Consider the following 26,531-nt stretch of genomic DNA (forward strand, 5'->3'; position numbering starts at 1 on the left):
AGTTTTGTGAACAAAATTACTTTAATAATATCCATCCAACACAGCAACCCATACAGTTGAGCAAAAGTACAATACTGAAACAAAAATACTAAAAACCTGAGGAGATATATTTAATGGTAGAGCCCCATTTTCTCATTCTCTCAACTCAGCTCATTGCTGCAAAAGACCAGAACCTTGTTGTAGCTCAGGAGCAGGCTGCAAGCAGGCCCAGCCTGAAGCCTGGTTTTTACTGTGCCAGGGCAGCAGTCCATGCAGTGCAGCCCAAAAATGTAGAGAACCAAGGCACAGAAAGGCAAGGCAGCCTTACCCCCATGTCGCTATGGGAGTGAAAGGGAGCCATGAGAAATGCTGAAGACAGCATAGACAGGATAACTTGCAGGGATGGGTACTGTAGCTATGGGCACAAAGCTCCAAGAAGAGCCCGGATAATCCTTGCCAGACACATCACAAAATGACACTGTGTTTCTTTCGCAATCTAGCTCCACCCTGACCATTCCAATGGCTGTATTAAGAGATTGGACTTTAATCTGTCTTTTATCTAGGAACACCCTGAGACACCTCTGAGACATTTCCAGGTAGCACTGAAAACTGTTATCAATGACACCCACTTTCCAGCACAATGAGTTACGGGTGATCACCTCCCAGAAGTGCTGGCCATTCCAGAAGCGCCTGGTGCTGTACACCCAGAACTGTTCTTTGTGTGGCACAGGCAGTGAGGAAGGCAGCTCGACTACACTGAGCACCTTGTCATCTACGTGTAGTCCATGTGCTTGACATGATTTGAAAGTCAGATGTTCATGAGCTATAAAAACAAAAACAAAAAACAAAACAAAAACCACGTTACGGTTCACAGACAGCTGTGCAGATCAGCATACATCTCCATTGCTGGAAACAAAGGTGAAAGAAATCTTGAACCCGCCAAAGTTATTAGAAATGTATTCATTAAATACACTTTCTGCACCTCTCTTAACTACTCCTACATAGTTCTAAAGGGAGTGAATATCACGTTTCAAGAAATATTGCCATTTCACAATTTTAACACAACTTTGGCTTTTTGTTTCCAACTACAGCAACTCTGTCATCTGTAAATGAAGTAAATAAACGTGTAATGAAGGTCATCCTGCAGACCTTCATTACACGTTCTAAAAAGCTCTCTGGATCCATCCCCATGCACAAGAAGTATGTGAATGTTTTATGAAATATTATTTGCTTCCTATCATTTAAGCCATTTTCTAGAGCTCTCAAAAACACTCTAAGCATCAGCTGCCACAGACAGTCCTGCCCTGGTTTCCTTCATACTACCTCTTGCAGGTAATATATTTCAACGTTGCAGCATTTTCTACTCTGTAAGTTATCCTTTCAGCAGCTGCGAGTTGGCAGCTAAAGCTGCTCAAATGGGATAGGTAATTACAAAAACCTGGTCAAGAGGGCAAGAACATGGGAACCAGAATTGTAATTCAAGTGGATAAGCATCCTACAGTGCACAACACATCAGTATGCTGATCTTTTAAAACAGCATCAGAGTGCAGTTATTTAGATAGAAAGAGCAAATTATTTATATTTTTAAACAAATTCCACCTGCTGCTGTGGAGTGCTCATCTTTCCTGTGCCACTTTGATGCTGGTGACAGAAGAGGTGTTGCTACTCTTCTCTTTGTCCTCTCAGAAAATTCCGAGGACATCCACACCTTGTCACCCGCAGCTCATTCTGATGGGGTGCATCCGAGTCCCAGAGCACTGACACCCAGAACAAGCTCCCCTTTTGTTGCACACATATGTGTAAGCAATCAAATACAGTGCCAGTAGTCAGTTCTAGAGGTACTTGGTGTACTTGCTGTATTTTTACAGCCCTTTCTTAAATATGCTTTGTTGGCTTCTCTGTCTTACCTCTCACTTAGCGAAATAGCCACTTACTAGGTGATGATTCCACTGAGGGCTTTGTGTCCAAGATTAACTGGATGTAAGGCTGGAAAAACTCTTGAATGGTATCTTTTATTGATCCATCCATAATACTGAGCAGCTCTGCCAGTTCTACACCATCTTTATTAGGAACTTGTTCCCTCTTCCTAGAACATACAGAAAGGCATCAGAACAGCAGTGAGTCATGGGAAGAGGTTACTGATCCCAACGCTGAGCAAACAACTGAGCCAAGCAGGGGGCAATGCAGTGCTGGGGACAACTCTGACTATCTGAGCTCATCTGTTCTTTGCATGCCCACACAGGTGCCTAAATATTCACAGACTGCCCCAAGCTGGTCTCAAGAATGGGTGCTGATGGTTCAGAAAATAAGTCATGTTATATGTGGAGATTCACACACGAAAATTCTGGGGCTTCTCCATGTCTCTGAAGAAGGAAGGTGCTGAGCGTGTTGTCAGTGTGCTAAAACAGGCAGCTGCCATGAGCCCAGCATGAGCCTGGGAAGCTGGGGCCTGCCCTGTGTGCCAGGTGGGCAGACAGCCTGGGACCGAGGGAGGGTCAGCCATCAGCAGCTCAGTGAACTGCAACAGCAGACCACCAGTGAAGAGCTTACCTGGCTTGTATTGCTGCCAAACCCTGTAAGAAAAGGCATTTTGAAAGCAGGATTAGCACAGTACAAACAAAGGCCAACCCAAGTGCTGCAATATCTCTGGGAAGGGTCGTAGGTACCTTAATGAAGAGTACTGGATCCTTCTGATCCCTCAGAGCCTCCAACTCCCGTACATCACTGCTGACAGCATCCTTCATCTCTTTGTGTTCTTTTATCCACGGCTGAATCTGAGAAAGCTGTTTCCCCTCAATGTCACTGATGGCTTCCAGGATCTTTGTTTTTCTTCTTTCCAGGTGCTCACAAATCGCGTTGAAGGAGTTCTCCAGATGATTCCTGTGCAATCTTTCCAATGCCTTTTGAGAAAATATTTGCAAAGCTGTTAGGGATGGAAAGTTATGCTTTCCATGCTATCTCTGGCTTAGAAAGGAGCCTGGTCTTTTCTGCACTTAGAGAAGTATCATCTACTTCTTCCACATAGCAATATAGCAAGATGTCTCACTGATAGCAGATGGGCCAATTGACATAGGTGCCCCACTCCAGCATCTGGCAGCTGACCAGAGAACACTTGGCAGCAGTAACTGGGGAACAGTCCCATTCCCTTTGAACAGACCCCAGCTACTCTTTGCTTGGGTTTCCAGTACTGGGAAGTTCAGTGCTTTCAGGAATACCTGAATGAGACTACCAATGAATAAGTAGCAGTTCTTGCACTAAGCTTGCCTAAGGCTTTCTGCTATGCATCTTTCCTTCTTCTGCACTGGTAGTTTTCCATGGATACGTTCTGTTTTGTTCGTTTAAAGAAGGGTGAGGTTTAACTGCTTACTGCCTCCACCAGGTTGCCTTCACTGTTAGCAAAAAGCTGTGCTACCCCAAAAAGGACACTGCCAACAGTACAGTTCTGCCTTCAGACTTAAAGGGAGTACTTCCCTTGCTTGGTGCCAGGACTCCCACTACTTCCAGCCCCATCATTTCTACTGGTGGAAGGAGTCAAGTACCAATTGTGCCTAAGCAGAATGAAGTATGATCTGGAGACCTGCCTTAAACTCCCTGCTCTATCAAGGGTTTTTAGTATTTGCATGCCAAAAAGTCCAAAACACTTTGGGATAGTCTTTTAAACTCATATCTACCAACTTCTTAGACGCACAGGCTAGCCTAATAGGATTTCTTGTTGTAAAGAGGATTAAAATCACCGTAAGATGGTTTTTATCTTTCCCTTAAAGATTTTAGAGCCTGCAAATTGAAGAAAGCTGGAAAAAGAAATCACCACCCACCTAAAAGGAAGCATGGACTCAACAGCAGCTTTCAAGCTCACCTATCCTTCGTAATCTGAAAATGTACTTTCCAGTCTTACAAGAAATTTGCTCATCAGCCTTCAAAGGGGAAACCCAGAAGGTAACTGAGAAACCAACCAGGAACTAAAAAGCTTTGGGATCCAGGGTCAAGGAAAGGGAAACAAACAAACAAACAAAAAAACCCTTATCAGCTATAAGGATAAACCATCTTCTAAGTGCTATGGGATTGTGGAACAAACCTTTATCTTCTCCTGTTGTGTCAGCAGATTTTCCAAGCTTTTATTCACTGCAGCTTTGTGTTTTTTCAGTGTTCGCAGAGTTTTAGGAAAATCATTCTGAGAAAACGAGAGGGAGGTATGAGGTACAGACATAAGGGCACAAGATGGGCAATGTTAGGGAGATGGGTGAGGTCAGACCCAGCAAAAGTTTGTTCACTGTCTGCTCTCACAACAAATCAGCACATAAAAGCTTTACTGGAAGGTTTTGCCCCTGAACAGAACTCACGATTGTGAATGTGGGGAAGATTCTTTCAAAACAACAACTGTCCATGCACAACAGCCACGTGGAAAGCTACTTTTTATTGGTGGCAGCTTCCTTTCTGTTACACTGCCATTAATTTTCATTGCACAAACACAGCTGAGGCTGATGCTCCTGTTCGAAGATGCATCGAGGACTAAAAGCAAAGCCACAAGCACTCGGTCCCACTGACTGCTCATGAGATTGTTTTACAGCCCAAGGGGCAGCCCCAGAGACAGGCTGAGGCAAAGCCCACACCCAAAGCCACGTATCCCAAGGTGGGAGCCTGCACACCTGAAGCCCAGGAGATGTTCTGGCCTCACGCTGCAGGCACCTCTCCATATCCCAGAGCCCCAGGTTTTCCCTCGAGCAGTCCCAGTCCAGGCAGCTGTCCTGGCAGCCTCTTACCTGTGCTTGGCTAAAAGCCTCTTCCACACTAATGATTTCATGGCTCCTGTGGGAGCTGGTGGCACAGCACAGCATGCAGACACAGACCGAGTCTGTCACACAGTAGCATTCCAGCAGCTTGCCGTGCTGGGAGCATCTCCTTTCTGCCAAAACACGAGCGTCACAGGGCTCCACCAGGACGTGGCTTGTCAGGAAAGCCTTTGTGCTGTGCTTGCCCAGGTGGGCCTGGCACAGGGAGGTCTCGCAGTTCATGCACGTCTTCACCGCTGGCTGAGGGTTCTCAAGGCAGAAATCACACAGGATCTCCTCATCATGAAAATATGAACTTTCTCCCTTCTCTTCACATTCCACTTGACGTCTTAGTTCCTCTTCAAGAGCGGCGCTTTGCTCACTGGTGTCCAAAAACTTCTGCACTATGCTGCGGAGCTGGATGTTGGGCTGCAGCTTCGTAGGAGGGGCTTCCAGGGCGCTGCACAGCGGGCAGCTGAAGAGGCCCTGCGGGCAGTGCTGACTGCGAAGCACCCCCTGGATGCACTCCTCGCAAAAGCTGTGGCCACAGCCGAGGGACACAGGATTCCTGTAGATGTCCAGGCAGACGGAGCACGTCAGCTCCTCCTCTAGCCCCTCCAGCACCTGCGGCTCTGCCATGGCGTCTGCCAAACACACTACGCAACAAGGCGAAGCCCAGGTCAAAGGGAGAGCTGTGGTGGTGAGCTGGCTGGGCGGGGACTGGGAACTGCTGGCAGTTCCCCCAAGGACGGGGTGTCCCATTGGGCACACAGGTTTCCTTTGAGCACTGCCGGGGCTGCCCATCCCCCTAGGAGGATCCCCAGAGCAGTATCTGGAGCTCAGCACAGCTGTCAGCCCTCCTTAAATGGGAAGGGTGGCAGCTGAGAAGTGGTACAGCTTCCACCTGTACCTGATTTCACTTTTCTTTCTGTCAGTCCTCTTGTATAAATTTCTTGAGATAACAGCTGGGGATCCTCTATCCTCAAAGCATGGCCCCGCGTCCACTTTCTCCATACTCCGGCACTGCCCAGGTTCTCACCTTCCCTCAGAATTTGAGTTAGACTTTTGTTCCTCCTGGAAACAGAAGGGAGGCAAGCACAGAGTCATTAAGGTTGGCAAAGACCTCTAAGATCATCAGGTCCAAGCCCAACACATTGCTGTTGTTCCCACTGACCATCCCACGTCCCTCAGTGCCACATCTCCACAGTTGTTGGACACCTCCAGGGACGGTGACTGCACCCCCCCAGGCACTCTGTGCCAATGCAGCACCACTCTTTCTGAGAAGAAATTTTTCCTATTTATCCAACCCGAACCTTCCCTGGTGCAACATAAGGCCATCCCCTCTTCTTATCACTGTTACCTGGAATGAGGAAATGCTCTATCATTTCAGGAGCAGGGGAGAGAGGAGGATGGAGGGACCTTATTTGTACTGATTTAAGAGCTGCTTCTCTCTGTTCTCTCTGCATTTCTGTGCAAGCCCTCTGGCTGTACCCAGCTCTGGTGGTCTGATGCTGACAGGTGGCAATGCCTGGGGCTGAGCTGCTCCTCTGCTCCTACAGGCATGCTGAAAGGCACTGGAACAGACATAAGAACAGGGAGAAGAACAGGACGTGTACAAAGAATGGAATCATAGAGTCATATAGATATCATATGTAGAGGACCCTGAGTCAGAAGGGACCCTGATGTTTTTGTCTAGCTATATGCCGGACATCTGTTCCAGAAGGATACTATGGGAAACAGCATCAACAGCTGTACTGAAATCCAAAAGGATAACGTCAGCTGACTTCCTGTCTTCATCTAGATGGGTGGCCTTGTTGTAATAGGAAATTAAGTTAGTTAAACAGGACCTTTCCCTTAGGAACCCGTGTTGGCTGTGACCAATGACCGCATTGTCCCGCAGGTGTTTTTCATTAACTCCCAGCATAATTTTGTCCATAATTTTACCAGGCACTGAAGTGAGTCTGACAGGCCTGTAACTACCAGGGTCTTCTTTCTTGGCCTTCTTGAATACTGGAAGGTTTGACAGCTTCTCATCGCCTGGGACTTCTCCAGGTTCCAAAGACCATTGAAAAATCATTGGGCGAGGTCTCGCAATAACACTGGCCAGCTCTCTGAACACCCTGGGATGAATCCCATGGGGTCCTGTGGTCTTATATACATCCACGTGGAGCAGCAAATCCTGCACAAGATTGAGGTTGGCTGGAATTTGATCATTACCACTAACAGTCCTCCAACTCAGTGTTGAAGATAGAGGCAAGGAAAGCATTTAACATCTTTGCTTTGTCTATGTCCTTGTTTGTAAGACAGCTATTCCCATCAAGAGGACCAGTGTTCTCTCTGGTCCTCCTTTTGTTGTTAATGTTGTTTTTTTTTAAAAAAAAGCCTCTTTATTGCATTGGCCAGCTTCAACTCTAACTGAGCTTTGGCCACACAATTTTTCTCCCCATACAGGCAAACAGCATCCTAGTAGTCTTCTCCTGACACCTGACCTTGCTGCCAGCAGCCAGACACTTACTGCCTAAGCTCTAGCAGAAGATCCCTGTTCAGCCAAGCCGGCCTTCTACCCCTCTTGCTTGACTTCCAACATTTTGGAATTGCCTGTAGCTGTGCTCTCAGGAGGTTGTACTTAAAAAGTGACCAGCACTGATGGACCCCAATGCCTTCAAAAACAGCTTCCTAGAGAATCTTACTAATAAGTTCCCCAGGCAGACTGAAATCTGCTCTGTTGAGGTTTTGGTGGCAGATTTCCAAAGATTTTCAATTTCACCACTTCATGGTCACTATAGCCAAGATGGCCACCAATCACTACATCATCCACTAGACCTTCTCTGTTCACAAACAGCAGATCCAGGATGGCAGGTTTCCTTGTCAGCTCCTTTAGTATCTGCACCAGGATTTTGTCACGGAGCTGTTTTAGGAATCTCCTGGACCGGCCTGTATCAGCTGTGTGGTGTTCTCAGTTAACATCCAGCAAGTTGAAGTCCCCAGTAAGGACAAGGGGATTTCTCTATTTCAGAGTTTCTCTTGAAGAGGAGACAGGAAAGAAGAAGTGTCACAGGGAAACTGCATATCCCAGCACCCCAGCCTCAGAGCTTTGAGCCCACGGGCACACTTGTGATGCACAGCTCAGCCCAAAGCAGTGCCTGCAGGCACAGGGCAGCGCGGTGGGGTCAGAGGGCAGAGCTGCAGCATGACAGCACTGTGAAACTCCTGTGATATTTGTTCCCTCTCTGCCTTCATCTCACTGAAGGGGTTGCTCTCTGCTCCTCTCACCAACAGCCTCTCCCTTCCCACTAACAGCACTCCTGCACTCCTCCACTCTGGATACGAGCACCTGGCTCCTGCATTCATGCACCTTTCCCTTTGGCACTTCTGAGGCCACCTCAGCAAATGCGACTCATACAACAGGGCAGCACCAAAGACATTTTCAAACCACGTATTTGCTGTCACACCACCATTCTCAGGGCTCTGACGTAGAGCTGATAGATCCAGCCAGAGGGATGCTGCTCAAGCTCAGGCATTTGGAAAATGCTGAGGATGCTGCCCTCATTGGGCAGGTGCCAGCCAGTAAAGGTCAGCATCAGAAGTTGTCCCCGTGCACAACAGCCAGTCACTGGCTTCCCTTAAAGAGGAGATATGTAAGAGGAAGAAGTATCTCAGGGAATGGAGCATCACATTTGAAGCTAGACTGACCTCCTGCTTAAAAAACCTGTAACGGCCCATGACCTCTTGGTGTTTTGCTACAATCTTCTCTCCAAAAAGAGAATAAAATTCGGGTTAGGAGAAAAAGGGGCTTTCCAATCAACTCAACTAAAGCTGAAAATGATGTTAGAATCTGGTTCTAGCTGCTTTCAATTGGTTTGATTTACACATGCGCAGAAATCACCCTTCTGTCACATGCTTTCCCTTTCTCTTTCCTAGTATTGTTTCTCCATGTAGCCCACAGCTGGCTGAAAAAGTCAAGGCTCTCCCCTTCCTGTCTTATGAGAAGCTGTTGGCCACGATCAGTAGCAATGTCCCAGCACAAACTGTCCCTGCAGCCCCTGGTGGCACTGCCCTTGCTGCAACCTGTCTGCAGGGGCTGGTGTTACTGGGCTGCTCTCATCAGCTCTTGGATGCCGAGGACTTGTTAAAGATGCATTGCTTTAACCAAGACTCCTGAGAGAGTGTCCAGGCAAGTGTACTGTGCTTGGCTAAATGCTCAGAGGAGCAATAGTTATTTATTTTACAGGAATTTATCATACAGACCTCTTCCCGGTGATATTTACCTCCCATTTACCTCCCATGCATTGCAGCTGCTGCGGACAGGTGCAACTCTTCCCTCCATATCAGCTTCTTATCAGCTTGCTGCCCACTGTATGCTCCCCAGTGCTTTCTTGTGACTTTGGCCCACTTCTGTACACTTCTCATTCCCAAGTGCTCGGGGTCCTTTATCATTATTTTTTTGCTCCTGTATAGGGGTCTATAGTTTATTTTTTCAGTACTGCCCTGCAATCTGGTTTTCTTACCCTCAATTAATTAGAGTTATTAATCTTTTCACTGAAGAAAGAATTAATCTCCCTAATTTCCTCCCTAAGTTTGGATAGCCAGAAGGTGCTGGAAGCTGCAGGTAATGACCACCGTAAATAATCTGCTGATATCTCCTGGGCTGTCTTTGTGGCGGCCCGCGTGGCACAACAGTGTGCTGCCTCAGCCAAACAGGCTTTTCAGTTCTCCTCTTTGGCCTGTGTTCCCCTTGGCATGGCAGTGACAGCCCATCGCCATGTCTTGCGTGTCCCTCAGAACAGCCACGTGTACCAACCGGAGCCAGGCTGGCCACAGGAGGAACGCTCCTGGTCCGGGTGGAAGCACGAGTTCTCTGTTCTCCTTGGACAGCTGAGTTCCTGACTGGACCTGAAATGAGCGGATCGCAGTGAAAGATGGAGATGTTGGTGAAGAGAACACAGGCTTTCACCTGGGAGTTTGCCCGTTCAGCAGCAGTGAGCTGAATCCTTGCACTGCCTCTCTCCGGGCAGATGCTGATATTTTGCAAACTCGCTGAAATGAAAACTCCTTGTGATACAAATCAACATGAGCAGATACAAATCATGGTCGGAGTGTGGCAGGGTGCAGGTAAATCTAGTTCCTCTTCTCCAATAGCTTCTGCACAAGTAGTAAATCCTCTGTGCTCCAGGGTATTGCTGAGAGCCCGGGGCACCTCATGCTCCTTTTTTGGCAGGATTACATCCAGGACACGTGCACTGCTGCAGTGGAGATGGTTTCCCTCTAACATGTTCACTGTTGTGAGGGCAGTGCGGAGATCCCTTTGCTGCCCCACAGGCTGGTGGAGGGCAGCTCCCTGCACGGCTCTGCTCAGCATCCAGCTGCCATTTCTTCGGTGCTCTGCACATGCGAGGTCCTTGTGGAAGTCAAACTGAAAGGGAAGCAGAGATGCTCAGACAAGCAGAGAGCCCCAGCACATTTGCAAGAGCGCTATGCCTGCACCTCACCCACTGCAGCTGCTGCTGAGCTGTTGCAGCTCACCCAGGGTAGATGTGGTGCTGCTACACGGCTCCCCAAGGGTCTGCTCAGCCAATGCTGGGCATAGCCTGCTGTGCCATGCAGGCAGCAAGAGCCTGAGGCAGGGCAGCTGGACACCCTCACCCCCACCCAGCAGCGGGGTGGGCATTTGAGAAGTGGGATTGGTTGGGAAATGGTATCTTCTTACCTGCAGGAGGCTGCTGAGAAGTGTGAGGGATCCAAGTGCGAGTTTGAAGAGGTACTTGGAGGTAGAGATGGTGTATGAAAAACTAAAATGTATCCAGCCAAGGACTGAGGGGAAGAGAAAGAAGGAACAGATTGTGGAACCCACAAGGGGCAGCATCTAGAGCAAGCTCTCCACCGGCCCCTGAAAGCTCACAGTGAGCAGAGAAAACAGCATCCACAGGTGGTGTACAGAGAGAGCAAAGCTTGGCAGAGCAAAGAACAGCGAGATGGGGGGTCATGTGCAGGCGCGACAGGCAGCAGCTGCTGGCAGAGATCAGTGACACTGGGAGAGTAAGGCAGAGGTCCCTGAGCCTGCAGGAGGCAAAGAAACCAGACCGTTCCCCAGTCCTCCCTGTAAAGGCACCCGTCAGATCTGGCCAGCAAGCCAGGATGGAGAAATGCTATGTGGGCAAATGTGGGCTCCAGAGCCCTGGCCGGGACCTCACAGTGCCAGTGCTGAGTTCCCCTGCAGGGCTGGGAGCTCAGAGCACAGCCAGCCCTGCTCAAGGTCAGGCATTCAGAAGATGCTGAAGATGCTGCCCTCGCTGGGCAGACGCCAGCCAGCCAAGGTCAGCATCAGAGGCTGTCCCCATGCACAGCAGCCAGTCGCTGGCCCCTCTCCCTCCCACAGGGCAAGCTGTGCCTGCTCTCTGGTTTTGTCTGACTGACAGAGCAGGCACCTCAGCTACAAATGTGTTCCCAGGTGTGTGAGGAGTTGGTTTACCAGAAAGCTATGCCAAAATAGCAAACCGCTGTGCTGGTTTTGTTGTGTTTCTTTGTTTCTGTTGCCTTTTTCTCACATGGATGAGGGTAACCGTTGGAGTTTGTGCACAACCCCACGGCCCCGTGTCCCCACATGCAGGCCAGTGCACATCCCCACCAGCCCACTGCCACGTCCTGCCACACGGAGCACCTGCTCGGTACCCTGACACAGCAGCAGCACAGACTTGTTGCTCGTTATTGCTTTGTTTCCCAGTCTGTAGTATATACGTTATCGTTTATTTATAGGCAGATCACTTCACTATTTACAGTACATGAGCGTAGAGATTCTACAGTCTTTGTGATGTAAACAAGTAACTCCGCAGCAGGGGAGTCTGGAAAAAGAAGCCAGTTCTGAAGTATTTACACAATTTAAAATAGAACTTTTATACCCACCGGATAGATATAGATAATACATCGAGCGATTTGGTTAAATTATCTAGGAAACTATAGAATCTGACAATGTAAAAATACAAGAAAACGTTCTCTCGTTTTAGAAGGTAGACAGTTAAATCACACTAGAAATAAATCTCTGTTTAAAAATAATAACAATAATAATAAAGGAAAGGCATAGGAATCCATGCCATCTTTTAAGGTTAAAGTATATTACATAAATAAGGACACAACGGAACGGAACCGGGGGGGGGGGGGGGAGAACAAAAAAGTGAAATATAAAAAACGGCTACCAATTAAAAAAAAAACCAGACTAAAAACTCGATTCTTAATCACGGGGGGACCAACTCTGCCACTCCGGCTCACTCTGCGAGCAGGAAATCGCAGAGTGAAGCAGTGCTGGCTCAGCACGAGGAAGGGGCAGAATTGGCCCCTAGTAATTATTAGCAGTGTCCTTTTCGTTAATTAAAAAAAAAAAAAGAAAGAAAAAGAAAAAAAGACTTTAGGTTTAATTATAAATAACAAAGCAGATGTGCCCCTTTTTAGGTGAAATTCTTACACCTTTCTCGAGAAATGCATCTCTTTCACCTGCCTCTCTCGCACACGCATACGGCCCCCGGCCATGCGGGGCGGTGCTGGCGGTGCCCGCGCTGTGATGGCCACGGCTCCGGGGATGAGGAATGGAGCCCGAAGGCTGAGTTTGGTTCATATTGCTTGAGATTGTCGGGACGGACGGAGATAGGACAGAAAGGGCTTCAGGGCTCGGCTACGAACAACGATGGAGTTCGTCATTCGGCACAACGCCAGAAGGAAAGAATGCAATCCAAAAAAATTCAAACACGGGTCTGTGATGCAGCTCCGCACGGACCTGTGCTGAAGTCAGGCACTCAGCCTGCAACGCAGCGGCTCAGCTGCTGCTCCTGTAGGGAAGGCACGCAGCCCAGCGAGCTGCGCTGATGAGGAGTCGGGATGAACCTCATCTTTGGGGCAGCATCAAACTACACATCATCAAACCTAACACCCGGGATTGTCCTCTGCATTCAGCCCAGGCTCGGAAACATCGGCTCCTCTCCTACGGAGCCCCAGGAGCCCGCTGGATTCCAGCCAGGAAACCTGGTATTCCACCCTGAACAGCAAGATTTTATGGGGCAAATCTGTGCAAAAAAAGCGGAAGGGCATTTCATCATCAAACTCTTCACGTTTAGCATCTCCCCACAGTACTCACAGGCAGCTATCGGGGGACATTCTAGAGCTATATACTTCTTAGAAAAATAAATCTCCTCCTTACTTATTGCCTACCCTAATATACCCTTTGCTCCCAGTTTCTCTGGGCTGTGTCCCAGAGGCGAGGGGCGCGGGGGCCCTTCCCTGCACCCAGAGCAGCCTCAGTCCCTGAATGGAGCGAGCTCTCCTTGGCCCCTCCTCGCCCCTGGGCGCTGCAAGCAAACGAAACCTTTCCATTAAAAAAATAAAACTCCAGTGGAAACTTATTTTTCACCACTACCCCTGCGTGAGAGACTCTGAACCCAGCCGGCAGGCAGCCACACCTGTGCTTCTCAGGCTGAAACGCTCTGCGCTCACCAAATCCTAAACTGGGGGGAGGCGTGGGGGCTGGCGAGGAGGGTGCCTGAGCACCTGTGTGCGTATTGCATCAGTGCAGGAGACATTTCTCAAGGGGAGAGGGACAATGAGCCGTCCGAATTCAAGGGAGGGGGGGGGAAAGAAAGGAAAACCCCCAAACGACAACAAAAAATCCACTTATAGGCTTCAGGCAACACAAAGACCACTTATTGCATCTCTTCCTATCCTACGACTGCAGTACTGATTGGCTCTGTGCGTTACGAGGTTCCCATTTGCAGGGAGCGCCGTGCCCCTGTGCAGAAGCACCGCGATGGCACGGGAAGCCACAGGAAAGAAACATCAAATTTTGGATGGGGGCTCACAGAAACCAACGCCGGCAATGCACCTGGGGGCTGCCTCAGGGGGGTCCTCGGGGACCCAGCAGCCCCACGGCGCTTGCCCTTCCCCTCTGCCAGGCTTGATGCATCCTCCAGCTGGGAGCAGCCTGGGGCTCGCTCCCATGGCTGAGCAAGGAGGAGATGGAAGAATTCCACTTGGCCTTGTATTTTTTTGTGGTTTGTTTTTTTTTTTGTTGTTGTTTTTTGTTTTTTGTTTTTTTTTTTGGATTGATCGTTTTCTGAAAAACATCAGCACAGCACAGGACAGTACTACCCACCCTAAATGTGTCGCTATATACATTCTACATAAGCTCTATAGCAATCACATGTAAACATCATCGTTGTGAGGAAATACTAGGACAGAAAAAGGCAAAGCTACAATGAGGCAATTGCCAATAGCAGATGCTCAGTCTCGGCCAGGGTTACTCGTGTATGCTGGGTCGGAGACAGGAGTGGGGACGGCCTGTGGCAGGAGGGACCTCGGCCCTTGCTCCGGGCTGAGAGCCAAGTGGCACGAGGACATGACCGGCTCTGGTGGCAGGTGTGGGAACCAGCAGAGCTGTGCCACCGCCTCGCTGGTGCTGCTGGAACCACAAGTTCCATGAGAGCAGTGAGAAACGAGTGGGCACCGCTGCTGGCACGGCTGCCGGCAGCCCTTCTGTCGGGGACAGGCCTGGGCCGGAGCAGCAGGCCGTGTCAGCAAAGCAGGGCTCCTGGAACCGAACCTCCTGCAGTTCTGGGGGCTTTGGTCATACTGCCTGCAAGATGAAATGGCGGCCACACTGAGGAAATGAGAATAAAAACCCTAAGTCGTGTACCAGGGAGACCCCAGAAGACTCTAATCTATCTATTGGCAGAGTTAAGGCTATAATATTCTATCTACAAAGGATGGCTGAATCCCTAGTGGTCTCTGTGTCCAGAAAGCAAATGAGGGTGATGGAGATGGCTTGAGGAGCCAGGGAGATTTCCGTTCCCCCTGGCCTGCTCTCGGTTGGGATCCCTCCAACCAAGGCTGGGGTCTCTCCCGCTCCCACCTCTCCCAGAGGTGGGGGACAAGTTTGCAAGGAAATTTCACGGGGGTGCTGCTTGAGCTATGCCTTACATCCAGCGCTGCCGGGCAGCCCGGGACCCTGGTGAAAGGCAGGGGTTGGTGCGAGCAGCGGCAGGCCAGCCAGGAGCCACAGACACAGCAAAGCTGCCACGCTTCCTTCACGCTGCTGGGCACGGAGGCAGCAGCACGGAGCGTGCCGGTGGTGGGCATGGACCTGGCTCACCAACCGGGTGCTGGGCGGGCGTATGGCTTATCGGGCACCGGCTGGAGAACGGGCAGCGCGTTGGGCGGGCAGAGACATGGAGCTGCCATGCCCCTGCACACGGCAGGCTGGAGCGGGGACGCCCGGAGGTGGTCGTGTTGCTCCTTCACCACCCTTCCCTTCATGCCCGCACCGTGGCCCCTCTCGGCAGCTGGGGGCCGGGGCTCAGCCCCAACGAGGAGAATGGCTTTGACGGCAACGTGGTGACCCGGCGGGGAGGCGGGAGGCCTCGTGGCAGAGGGCGAACGCTGGCTCTGGGGCTCTGCTCCGACCCCCATTTGCTCAGTGGCAAGTGCCTCATTACAGTGCATAGTTAAAAATCAAGGAAGCGGTACAATAAATCTGAATTACAGTACATCTGAGCCATAAATACATCTTTAAGTATATACTTCTTTTTTCTTCTTCTATTAAAAATTAGTTTATAATCCTGATTCTATTCACAATTAACAATTTCATCATCACACACTACGGACAAAAAATGTTATGGTGAACACAGCTGCAACTCCACGGTGGGAGCACGGGGCGGGGGCCGGGGGGAGAGGGGCCGGGGGCTCCTAGGCTCACCCTAAAACAACCAGTCAGAAGCGGGGCGACTAATGTGTGGCAGTGAGACATCAACACCATGGGGACTCACAGACAGAAGCAGCTTTGTTCAATGTAAACATCGATTGAAAGGGACAGCAGTCTCTCTCTCGCGCGTGCGTGCTCTCGCTCTCTCGCTCTCTCTCGCTTGTCATAGACTGAATAATTTCTTTGAAAACGTAAACATATTGGAAGTGCCTTGACTGAGGTATTGAGGTATTCCTCCAAGGTTAAGGCTGTTACCGATGCAGGCTTAGCTGGGCCTCCTGCAGCAAGCTGTCAAAATCCATGGTCTCATACTTGCTCTTCACCGGCGCCGGGGAGGACTCCTCCGCACTGCAATCTGGGAAGAGCAGGACACAGGCCGTGGGTCAGGGGCAGCTGGACGCCCAGGGCACCGCGCTCCCTGTGCCATCGCACCACTGAGCCCTGGCCGTGCTGGCAGGCACCGAGCACCCGAGCTGGTGTTTCCCCTGATGGCTGACTGCAAACGTGCCGCTGTTATCCCATATCCCAGGATGAGAGAAAGTGGGAAAATAGGCTGTTTGTCCCCACTGAGAAGGAGCAAAGTGGTGTTTGGTGGAGGGGCTCTCGCAGGTCACGTTAGACGTCAGAAAGGCACAAAAATTGCCAGATCCAGACGGGTTCTGAGTCCCCAAAGCATGGCAGCTCCCACGTGAGCAACCAGGTCATGGCAAGTGTGGGCGTCTTGCCTGTGGAGCTCCCCTTCTCTTGCATCAGAAGCTGAACAAAGAGTGCCATGACAAAGCCTGCCGCATCTAACAAATGCCAGAAATAAGGCAGCCTCATTTAGCAGCAGCTTAACCCCTTTGTGTGCATATTTTTGCTAGAGCTGGGAGCCATGCTGGGGTCCCTGGAGCTCTGCTGCCCACAGCACAGCACAGCCAGTGCTTTCATCATGTGTTGCATGCTGGTTCTTACCTCCTCAGAGCCCAGAATGAGGGATCCTGGGGTTTATTACATGAATAATGAGCATTTGCACCCACAATCAAAATCGGAGTACTGCTCTGAGCAAATGAAGCATTACAAGGTGCTAAGGGATCAGGCAGTACTTGTGTCAGACTGGGCACCTAGGGGGAAATCAAAATGTATGGCTTTATTTTCTGGGCATGGAGCAGGATGCCTTATTTTGTGCATGAAGTGAGATAAAAGAACCACTTCACCTCCTGCAGAGGGTGCAGAAATTAACGTGTGCTGTTCGTGAAACACCTGAAGGTCAAAGTAACAAGGGCCAAGCAAGGCTGGATCACGTTTCTCTTTCAGAACCAGCACAGGGTTTCGCTCCTGCCCATTGGCAAAGGCTGAGGGGTGAGGCTAAGTGAGCCCTGGCTGAATCCAGGCAGGGGCCTATGGAGAGCAGAGTGCGTGCTTGCAGAAATCCACACAGCACCAACACAGTTAATGCAGCCACAGTGCATTTCCTTGTCATTTTGGATGAAAAGTACACACGCGATGCTGAGGATATTGTCCTGTCAAGCAGCAAATAATTCAGATCACCTTTCTGAGCTGTTGTTGACTGCTTTCTCTAATGACAGGGAAGGGAGTTCTCTGCTGGAAAGTGTCAAGCACCACGCAGAAACGCATCTGGGAAAGGATGAGCTGTGCTTCGGCTGAGATCCTGTGGCCCTAGGCTAGAATGCTGTGCTTTGTGGCCAGCACACCCTGGGGTTCTCACACAAGCTGCTTTCCTCCTGCCCCTGGCACCCAAAGCCATCCAACTGAGCTGAGAACAGCTGTGTGAGCTGTGCCAGAGCGGGTGGGCTTTTGCTGCAGGCGGGGAAAGCTTTAGGATTCTTGCAGGACAAAGATTCAGAAATGCAGTGTGCTGTTACCACGCCACGCTGATAAACAGGATGCTTCTGAGGAAGCCTTCTTACCTAAGTCAGTGTATCTGGTCCAGAAGAAGTGCCCGAGGCTACCAGAGCTGAGCTGGAAGGAAGGCTCGTTCCTCTTCCTTAGCGAGGTGCCGTTCTTCAGAGATAAGGCGGCGTGCTCTGAATACCGGTAGGTGATGAAGCCGTATTTATCCCCCCTGAGCAACCAGAGAAAGAAGTGGAGTTGTGTCAGCCTCCAGAGCCATGCCAATGCGACTCAGCTCTGCGCCACGTGCCCGCACACAGTGCTGGGATGGGCACGGTGCACACCCCCATGCACAGGGGTCCTCACCACCCACCTGTTAGTCCTGGACAGGACCTGGCACTCCACGATCTCACCAAACACCTCGAAGCGTTTCTTCAGTTCGCTGGAGCTCATGTTGCTGGAGAGGTTCCTGATGTACACCACCCGGCCTTCCCCCTGCCAGCACCAAGCCAGAGGTCTCAGGCTTCCAACCCACACCTCCACCGCTGCCACCGGATACTGGAAACATGGGGTGCCAGGAGCCCCCACCCTGACCATGCAGTGCTGCCGGTTCCCAGCCCGCCATGGCCTCAGCTACACACCCCTTCCTCCCTTCAAGTGCCTCCTGCACCCCTCTGGCATTTGCAGCTCATCCTGCTGAAGTCACCAGGGAACATTCCTGAGACAACTGGGGGAAAAACTCAACTGTGCTGCCGTAAAATACTGCCAGATGGGCAGGTGTGAACATACGTGCATGTGCACAGCACTAGAGAGGAACAGCAGCTATGTCCCTGCACATGCAATCCCATTCCTGCCACACACCCATGCACCCAAGCTGCCTCTGCAGCAGCAGTGGTGGCAAGGCAGCTCCAGGGATTCCCCAGTTCACCGCCCCAGCTGCCAGCTCCACAATGGAGCACTGACGTGGGATGCTCTGGGTATTTCTGTGCCAAGGACTCCGTGTATTGCCAATTGCCAATCGCTTCCGCTTTACTTTAGATTTTCTCTCTTCCCCCACCATGTCCTTGTTTAACACTGGCCTTGCACCAAATGATGCTGAAGCCAGAGCTAATGGGCTCCAGTGTTGCTTTTCTAGAACAGATTACTGAGGGCTGTGGGTTTCTTTGTCCCATTGTGCACGTGGGTGCCCACGGCTGTAGCTCCCTGCTCACTTACGATGGCCTTTTCCCGTTTCTTCTCAAGCTGGCCCCGGCTCCTGCTGCCACCCTGCCACCGCTCACTGTTCTCACACCTGCAGGGCACAAGAGTCAAAGTCAGCCCAAAAATGGGACCCTGGGGGAAAGCTTCAGCTGTCACAAAGGAGCTGAGGGGCTGGGAACTATCAGCAGCAGAGGAGAGATTGGGTCATGCAGAGCATTCCGCTGTGCTCCAACACTGGGAAGACCTTTCCTTGATGCCAGAAGAGGTCTCTAATCGGTGTATGTCCCTTCACACAAATGGCTCTGGCCTCTGCCTGTTGCTCCCAGCACAATGGAAATGACTTCCTCCAGGTGCTGTTCTCTATGGCCATGGTTGATGTCTTCAGCAGCTCCTGATGTAGTACCAATTATATCAATGGATTTTAATTAATTAGCATCTTTATGACTCAGGCTAGCAGACCAGAGGGAGAGCCAGCGCTGTCACAAAGTGCCTTTGGAAAGCGCTGGGAGCACAGTTTGTGTGCACCAAGCACAGTGGGAATGATATCAGGACTGTTGCTAGGAGCAGGATGCCCTGAGACTCACACAAGGACCTCCTGCAGCAGGAAGGGAGGAGACAGCCACTGCGCTGGGTCAGGCCAAGGGCCTGTCTGGGCCAGGACTGTCCCAAGCAGTGGCCAAAGGAAGTTTCTACAACAGTATGTGCCCTCAAGCTACTGCCTGCAGCTGCTGAGGGCTGTCAGCCCTTTCCACTGCCCACCTGTACCTGAAGGTGCGTCTGCTTGTGGGGGATCGGGACCGGCAGCACGAAGACCCCGAGCTGGACCTGCTCCGGGAGCAGTAATGCAAACTGGTCCTGGAAAGGGGGTTTCTCCGCAGGCACAGCTTGGTGTCCAATGGGCTGTCGCAATGCTCCTCTTCCTCCTCTTCCTCTTCCTCCTCCTCCTCCTCCTCTACCAGGGAACCGCTTTCACTGCAGCTGTCGTCAAAAACGGTGTCATACTCGGGGGTCTTGCAGAAAGCCATGTCCTCGTCATCAACAGGACTGTCCGGGATGCCAAAGTGCTTTGTTAAACTGGCTCTGATCTCCTGATCTCTCAGCTGCTTGATGCCATCCTTCCACACCATCTCGCTGCCTGCCTCCTTGCTGCCAAGGTCCAGCCCTTGGTAGTGCGTGTCGAGGACCCTCCTCTTGTGCTCGATCTCAGTCTGGCCTGAGGGCTCCCAGGACTTGAGCACCTTCCTTTGCAGGGTGCCCTCAGGCTTCAGCACCTGGCAGTAGTCATGGTCCCCAAAGGAGCGAGAAAGGGGCCGCTTGAGCACTCCTGGCTGCTCAGCAGCTCGGCTCAGGTGGGCCAAGAGCTCTGTCCTCTCGGGGTGCTTCTTCATGGCTTTCTGAAAGGTGGCTGTGTCCCCTGTGCTGCCAGCTCTGGGGCTGGGGACTGTGCCGTCCTCCTTGCCTGTCTCCTGGGGGATGTCTGGCTTGTACAGATCCTCCTCAGCAGGCTTGTACGGTGGAGTGGTGGGTGGCGTGAGACCTGAACCCACAACAAACAAACCACAGGAGTCAGCAGGAGTCAGCTCTGCCCCAACTGACACACTCCATTTGACCCCAAAGGATGAGCAGCACTGACATCTATCCGCTCACCCGCACTTTTGAGATAAAAGGGTGCTGGAGCCCCAGTAGGACCACCACACTCTCCCCCTGGCCCATGCAGCAGACCCCTGAACAGCCCCCACATCCAAACACCTTCTGCAGTGCCTGCACTTCAGAAAGATGGAGCCTAGAAGCTGCTCACAGTGTTGTGAATCCTCATGGCTGATCGTGATGGGGGCTCCCACAGCACAGAGGAGTTGGCAGCTCCCAGGCTGAACTCGGGCTGTTCTCCAACCCAAGGAGAAGTGAGACATTAAAAGCCGATCCTACCTGCTGTACCACACAGCTCCATGTTCAGCATCGACTCCGAGTTTCTCTTCCCAAAAGCAGAGTCGCTGGAGAACAGCAGAAAAGAAGGAAAAGAAATGTGTGTAGGTGAACAGAGTCAGGAAATATACAAAAGGAGGCTGAGAAGATGCCGCCTACAAAGGTACTATCCCACCATTCCTAGTGCCTGACGGTGACTGGGGCAAGCAGCGTGCCCTCTTTGCCACTGCTGGGGATGAGCTGCAGCCAGACCTTGGGACACATCCCCCAGGCACCTGCCCTCACCCAAGGGCCTGAAGCCCCCCGGCCCCTCGCACCCAGGCGATGTGCGTGGCTCCCACACCCCCGCCCCGCTGCACATCCCTCTGCTTTTTGGCATGCCCAGCCGGACACAATGAGACAGCTTTCCAGCCCCAGCGCGGTTAGTTCTGTCGACACAGCTCCTGTGTGCACTTACGTTTGCGCCAAGGACAGCGTGAGACACCGGGGTGTTTCTGAAAGGCAGGAGAAGCAGGGTTACCGGCGGAGCTGCGCTCCCTCCAGCGCCCGTGGGTGGGCAGCGGCGCGGGGCAGCGGGAGCCGGGGCTGAGGCCACTGCCAGTGAGGTGATGGCATCCACACAAGGGACAGTGTGGCCTGGCCTGGGCCAGCAGGTTGGAGCCGCTCGTGCGCACAAAGCACTCGCCACGGACAGGTTGTGCCGGCTGTGCTTTTGGGGCACTGGTGCAGCTGAACCCCAGGGAGAGGGCCTGCCCAGTGTGTGCTGCGCTGCTGCTGCGGCGCCCGCTGCCTCCTCCTGCCGTGAGGATGGGGAAACTGAGGCAGGAGGCAAGGGGGGAGTGGATTGAAACAGCACCCAGACACCAGAACAGTCCCCAGCTCCCCATGTGTGGGACCCCATGGCCGGACAGCACCTGGGGGTCACCCCCGCCCCTCACCTGCATGCTGCTGGGGGGCACAGCGCTGGCTCTCACAGCTCTCACCATCCCCCAGGGATGCCGGGATGAGGGGCTGGGGCTCTGCTGGTGGCACCGCGCTCCCACCATCTCCCTCTTCTGTGCCGCCCACTTCCACTTCGGCCGCGGGCTCTTCAGCGGGGAAGGCCTCCAGCGGCGGGCACAGTGTGGGCTCCCCGCTGGCTGAGTCCTCCTGGGGCACGGAAGGGTCGGGGGGCAGCTCGTCAAGGAAGGACAGCCAGTGGCCCAGCTCAGGGTTGAGTCTCTTGGACCGTCGGACGGCATAAACGGCGCTCTCGGGCCTGCGGGCCGCCTTCCCCGCAGCTGTGCCCGGGGTGCTCGCACGCCTCCCGGCCTCCTCCTCCACAGCGCCAGGCTCCCGCGTGGCCTCCATCTCAGTCCCAGGGCTGTGCTGCACTTCTGCTCTCTCTGGCACTGCTTTGGCTCTGGATTTGCAGGCCCCACCAGCCTCCTCCCCATCCTGTGCCTGCACTGCGGGGCAGCAGGCAGCGGGCAGCCGGGCCAGGGAGGCATACACAGGCCTGCCCAGGCGGTAGGGCTTGCTGACATCGCACAACAGGTCCCGCGCCAGCAGCTCCTTCAGGATGGAGAAGGAGGCTGCGGGCTTCTGGCAGGCCCCGGCCGCGTGCCAGGCGCAGCCCGGTCGGCTCTCTCGCGGGGCACAGTCTGCTTTGGCTCTCTTGAAGGGGCTGCTGCAGGGCTGGGGCCTGGCATCGGCGGCATCACAGGCGGGCAGCTTCCAGGGCGGCCGGCAGTAGGTGTGCATGTAGCGGATGAGCTCCACCACCGAGTGCAGCCCCCCCTCGCAGGAGAACCGTCCGTCGGAGCCGTCCTCCGCCGAGGAAGGAGAGGGCACCGCGTCACCGGAGCTGAGCGAGTCCTCACTGCAGTCGCTGTCGTCCTCGTGCTGTCCGCAGTCGGCCATGGGCGGGTGGTGGTGGCCGCTCTGGCACTGCTCGGGTGCGCGGGGGGCTTTGGTCTGGGCGCAGGGGGTGGCGGAGGTGAGGTGCCGGTGCAGCTCGGTGCAGCTGCGGCTCTGCGGGGTGCCCGCCCGCCGGTCCCGGGGAGCATCCACCTTGGGAGAGGAGAGAGCCAGCCGTCAGCTCCGCGCCACACAGATGGATGTGGCCCCAGCACCCAGAGCAGGGGAAGAGCCACATGAGATGGTGGAGACACCTGGGATGATGGAGCTCCTCCTTCCCAGGAGGGATTTGCAGCTGCTCATAGGCAATCTAATTTGCCCATCCTAATTACCATTATCCAAGTAGAAAAATCTTTGACGGCAGCTTCTGCTGGGGTCAGGAGGGAGCGTGGGGCTGTGTGCTGCAGTGCTCCCCAGGCCCAGTGGTGCCATGGTGGCTGTAGGCCAACGGGAGGGAGCCAAGGGGCAGTTCCCATACAGCAGCTCTCAGTCACACTGGGAGAGGACTGAACCCCTGGGCCAAATGAAGCCAGGTCATCCCCCAAAGCAGAACAAACCCCCAGGTTTTGCTGAGCCCCACAGAGACATACAGGAAAGCAGAGGGCACTCCGCCACCTCATGATGCTGTTTCCCTTCACCACGGGGCTCAGGGCCCTTCTCCGTGCATGCACCACTGAGGAAATACCTTTGTGCAGGGCCGGGAGGGCCGGGATTTGGGCGTCCCCAGGCGCCGGGCGCTCCCATCCCTCTGCACCTCACAGCTCGGAGGCGATGGAGAGAGGAGCAACTTCTTCAGCTGCAACAAGAAGTGGCAAGAGAGTGTGTCAGCATGGCAGCCCCACCAACAAGCACCGCGCGCAGGGGGCTGCGGGCTGCGCCCAGTGCTGAGCTCCCACTGTGGGGGGAAAAGGCAGGAGGGATCTCACAGCTCCCAGTGCCCACAGCCTCATGCCCAGGAGCAGCACAGGGGCAGCGGGGAGGTGGGGCAGGGGCAGAGGAATTTGCTTCCCAGGGCCATCCTCGCTCCGACCACATGGGAGCTGTCGTAGCGTTCCACGCCACGCTCCATCAGCTCTGTCCTTTGGTGACAGAGTCCATATTTACATGGTGACTGATCTGGGCCGGTCTTGGGTACTCCCCAAGGCTCAATGTAACACCCAGAATGAGGCCCGCGCTCGTTAGTGAGCTTGCAAAGCATTGTGCAGATGTAACCCCTATGCGTCGGGCTGAGGCTCTCCCCCGGTGCACTTCCTACAGAGACTCCACTGCAATGCTGGGGGTGGTCGGACTGGGGTTCTCCTGAGGTCGCACACAGCTCTGACAGCCAGGTTAGCCAAACACTTCTGCTCAAAAAACCCTTTTTCGGTCGGGAAAAAACCCCACCGCACCCAGCAACAACAGCATTTTGTGCTGCACCAGAAGGTAACAGCGGCTCAGCACAGGGCGACCGCATGGGCTCTGCAGGACTGCACGGGGGCACAGATCTGGAGTGCCCTGGGTCAGGCACTGGGATTTTTTGGGTGATAGGAATGGGGGTGCCCAGGTCAGGGCATCAGCCGGGGCTTTGGGTGTGCGGCTCCTGTTGGTGGAAGCAACCAGCACCTTCTCCCTCCCCCTGCAACGTATACATCCTATATATACACATACATATTGTGTGTGATATATACACCCACCTGCGCGCGGGTCTGTGGGAGGTGGAAATGCGCGCTCTCACCACTGGATGTCACTCCTCCCCACCAGAGAGCGGGGCTGGGGGGACCCCGGGCAGGGCTGGGGCCTGGGGGGGCCGTGAGCCCTGGGAGGGAGCGGGACAAGTGCCCCCATCCCCGCGGACTTCCCGGGAATGGCAAAGGTTTGCAGTGAATGCTGCAGCGGGCCGGGATATGGGGAGCAGGGCTGAGCCTGGCAGTGCAGGGACCAGGAGAGATGCTCCGCTTCCGGGCTATAGGGGCTGAGGCCACACAGCCCTGGGGGGGCTGCGGAGGAGGCATGGGGGGGTTACACCCACCCGCTGCAAGCTGAGGGCAGTGCTCACGCTCAGGCTAAGTCCCCTCTGTCCCTCGTTAGAGAGCAGCGGGAGCTTTGTCCTGGGGACACAGGGTGGGCTTTGGGGCTGCGATGCTCTGGAGGGAGCCCCAGGCAGCCCCACAGCCTCGCCTGGCATTCACAGGGGCTGTGGGTCTTGCCATGCCACCCCCCACCTCGTGACACCCCCTGTGGGTGGCACCCACCCCCACCCCCTTAAATAGATACTGGAACACACAGAGCAGCACCCAGCTTGTTCCCGTGAGGATGGCGATGGAGGTGACAGCAATGATGCAGAACATGTATACGTATACAATACAAGTATATGCTTTGGTATTGACGGTTAAAGAGAGTTTTAAGCCTAGAATGAAAAAATTCAGACCTTTGCTTCCTATCATACCCATGCAGCCGGCTTATCAGGGGCTCATCCAAATCCACCTTAAACAGTAGGAAGTGGGTTCTTACTAGAGACAGCTCATCAACCTCGGGGGCCGGGGGCGGCCCCCCCGTGACCGGGGCGGTGGGTTTGGGGGAGGGGGCAGGCGAGGTGTAGGCATGGTTGAGCGTGTCCCCCTCTTCCATAGATCGGAAGGCAGCCAGGCCCACGTCATCTCCCTGCATATCATCCAGTGTCTCGGTGAGGGCCGCCAGCAGCGCTTCGTTCTCGCTGTCTATTATCTGAAAGGAGCAGGGAGAGGGATTCAGGCACCTTTCGGTCCTCCTCCGTAATATCCTTAACATAAACCATACTCAACGAGAAGCAAACAGAGAATTTATCCGAATTCTAAGCAAAGTCAGGCTCACGAGGAGGACTGCTGCCTGCACGCAGCCTCCCTTGCTCCAATCTTCTTGTTTGAAAACTAAATATCTTTTGTTCCATGCCCTAACCTTGCTCGCAGTTACTAGATCAGGCTCCAGGGAAAGGCAGCAGGATGCTCCGTTTTTGGCTCCGTTTCTTTTCCTCCTGTTATTGGCACGAGACTGCAGCGCACACGAGTTCAGTGGGATACATTTCATCACACTCCGCTGTGCCTCACAGGCCTGCCTTTTGCGTTTCTTTTCTGTTTATCTTTTCCCCAGGAAGTTCAGCGGAAAATATGCATCTCGTGATGAAGGTCCGTCAGCGGGACTGGACCACTTTCAAGCACAGCATCGGCACAGCACCAAAGCCAGAGGGCTGTTATTATGGCCAGGTTGGAAAATATTGGGACTTTTTTTTGTTGTTGTTGTTTTTCCTTTTTCTTTAAGAACAAATCCTCCTCCTTCCCTAAAAGTGACCCTCTGTAGGTGACCCGGCCAAGCCGGCCTCCATGTTACGGGCCTGGGGATGCTCAGGAGGGCAACGGCAGCCCTGAGAGGATGGGCACATCCAGGCCATGGCATGGGAGGAGGGAGAGTTTGGGAAAGGCGGCTCCGGCACCTCCTCATTAGCCTTACTCTGCCTGCTCCATTTACAGACAGCGCACAAATTAATGAGAGCACTAATCAGCCAGGGAGGGGATATTAATAGCAGTCCCACCGCACCTTCCCTCCCTTCTCCACGCACCCTGTGCTCCCCACGCCTCTGCCTTTGAGTCCCCGGTGCCTGGCTGTCACTCAGCACGAGCCACACAAATGGTACTGCCTCCAGTACATGGAGGGATGTGTCCCCACGTCCCCATGTTCTTTGGGTACCTGGAAGAGCTCAGAGTCGTCGGTGCTGTACTGGCTGGACTCGGTCTCGGAGTGCTCTGCGCACCACTGCAGCTCGCCAAAGCAGCCGGCCGAGTCGAAGTCGCTGGCATCCAGCTGGGACAAATCGATCTCGGGGAAGTCGGAGTAGAGGTGCTCCTCATCAGACACCTCATACTGGGGAGAGAGGAGAGCAGCAGTGAGCGTGCAGCTGCAATGCATGGGGTTTCGTTGGGGTCCCCACACGGATCAGCCCCTCTCAAGCACATTCCTCAGACTCCAATAGTGGCATTTTGGAATAAAATGGAAACACAGGGGACGTATTGAGCCCAGATGGGCAGAGCCTGGGGTATGGCAGCCGGCAGTGCAGCCCGTGGTGCCTTTGATGATGCACAGCCAGCACCCAGGGCTCATCCTGCTGCCCCAGCAATAGAGAGAGGTGAGAGCCGTGGGCGCACACACATGCAACACACAGGGCAAGGCTCTGCAGGATG

The 26,531-nt window shown here is 53.3% G+C and overlaps 2 protein-coding genes across 8 annotated transcripts in view; both read right to left on the reverse strand.

Moving 5' to 3' along the window:
* Positions 1-2: 2 nt before the first annotated feature.
* On the reverse strand, positions 3-5,587 carry LOC416146 (probable E3 ubiquitin-protein ligase MID2-like). Its single transcript, NM_001389740.2, has 6 exons — positions 4,740-5,587; positions 4,055-4,150; positions 2,646-2,879; positions 2,530-2,552; positions 1,914-2,065; positions 3-802 (listed from the first exon to the last, which is right to left on the reverse strand). The coding sequence occupies exons 1-6, from the start codon at positions 5,550-5,552 to the stop codon at positions 318-320; spliced, it is 1,803 nt and encodes a 600-aa protein (NP_001376669.2). The 5' UTR covers positions 5,553-5,587; the 3' UTR covers positions 3-317.
* A 1-nt stretch (position 5,588) lies between these two features.
* PPARGC1B (PPARG coactivator 1 beta) overlaps positions 5,589-26,531 on the reverse strand; it is a 45,686-nt gene continuing 24,743 nt past the window's right edge. The window contains exons 2-14 of one of the 7 annotated variants that reach the window (XR_006931435.1): positions 26,041-26,214; positions 24,832-25,044; positions 23,027-23,137; positions 21,381-22,494; positions 20,900-20,936; positions 20,446-20,510; positions 19,285-20,056; positions 18,535-18,610; positions 17,693-17,814; positions 17,397-17,551; positions 10,456-10,559; positions 6,109-10,161; positions 5,589-5,822 (exon numbers count right to left, since the gene is read on the reverse strand). Coding sequence is in view for 3 of the 7 variants with exons in the window: in XM_040647116.2 (XP_040503050.1) it covers positions 9,814-10,161; positions 10,456-10,559; positions 17,397-17,551; positions 17,693-17,814; positions 18,535-18,610; positions 19,279-20,056; positions 20,446-20,510; positions 20,900-20,936; positions 21,381-22,494; positions 23,027-23,137; positions 24,832-25,044; positions 26,041-26,214 (3,297 nt within the window). In the remaining 4 variants the exon portion in view is untranslated. Of the gene's footprint in view, positions 5,823-6,051; positions 10,162-10,455; positions 10,560-11,471; positions 15,842-16,440; positions 16,590-17,396; positions 17,552-17,692; positions 17,815-18,534; positions 18,611-19,278; positions 20,057-20,445; positions 20,511-20,899; positions 20,937-21,380; positions 22,495-23,026; positions 23,138-24,831; positions 25,045-26,040; positions 26,215-26,531 lie in introns of those variants that run through there. The other 6 variants (XR_006931434.1, XR_006931433.1, XM_040647116.2 and 3 more) reach the window with 6 other exon arrangements.

This window comes from Gallus gallus, chromosome 13 (assembly GCF_016699485.2).
Source record: "Gallus gallus isolate bGalGal1 chromosome 13, bGalGal1.mat.broiler.GRCg7b, whole genome shotgun sequence".
In the NCBI taxonomy this organism is placed as follows: domain Eukaryota; kingdom Metazoa; phylum Chordata; class Aves; order Galliformes; family Phasianidae; genus Gallus; species Gallus gallus.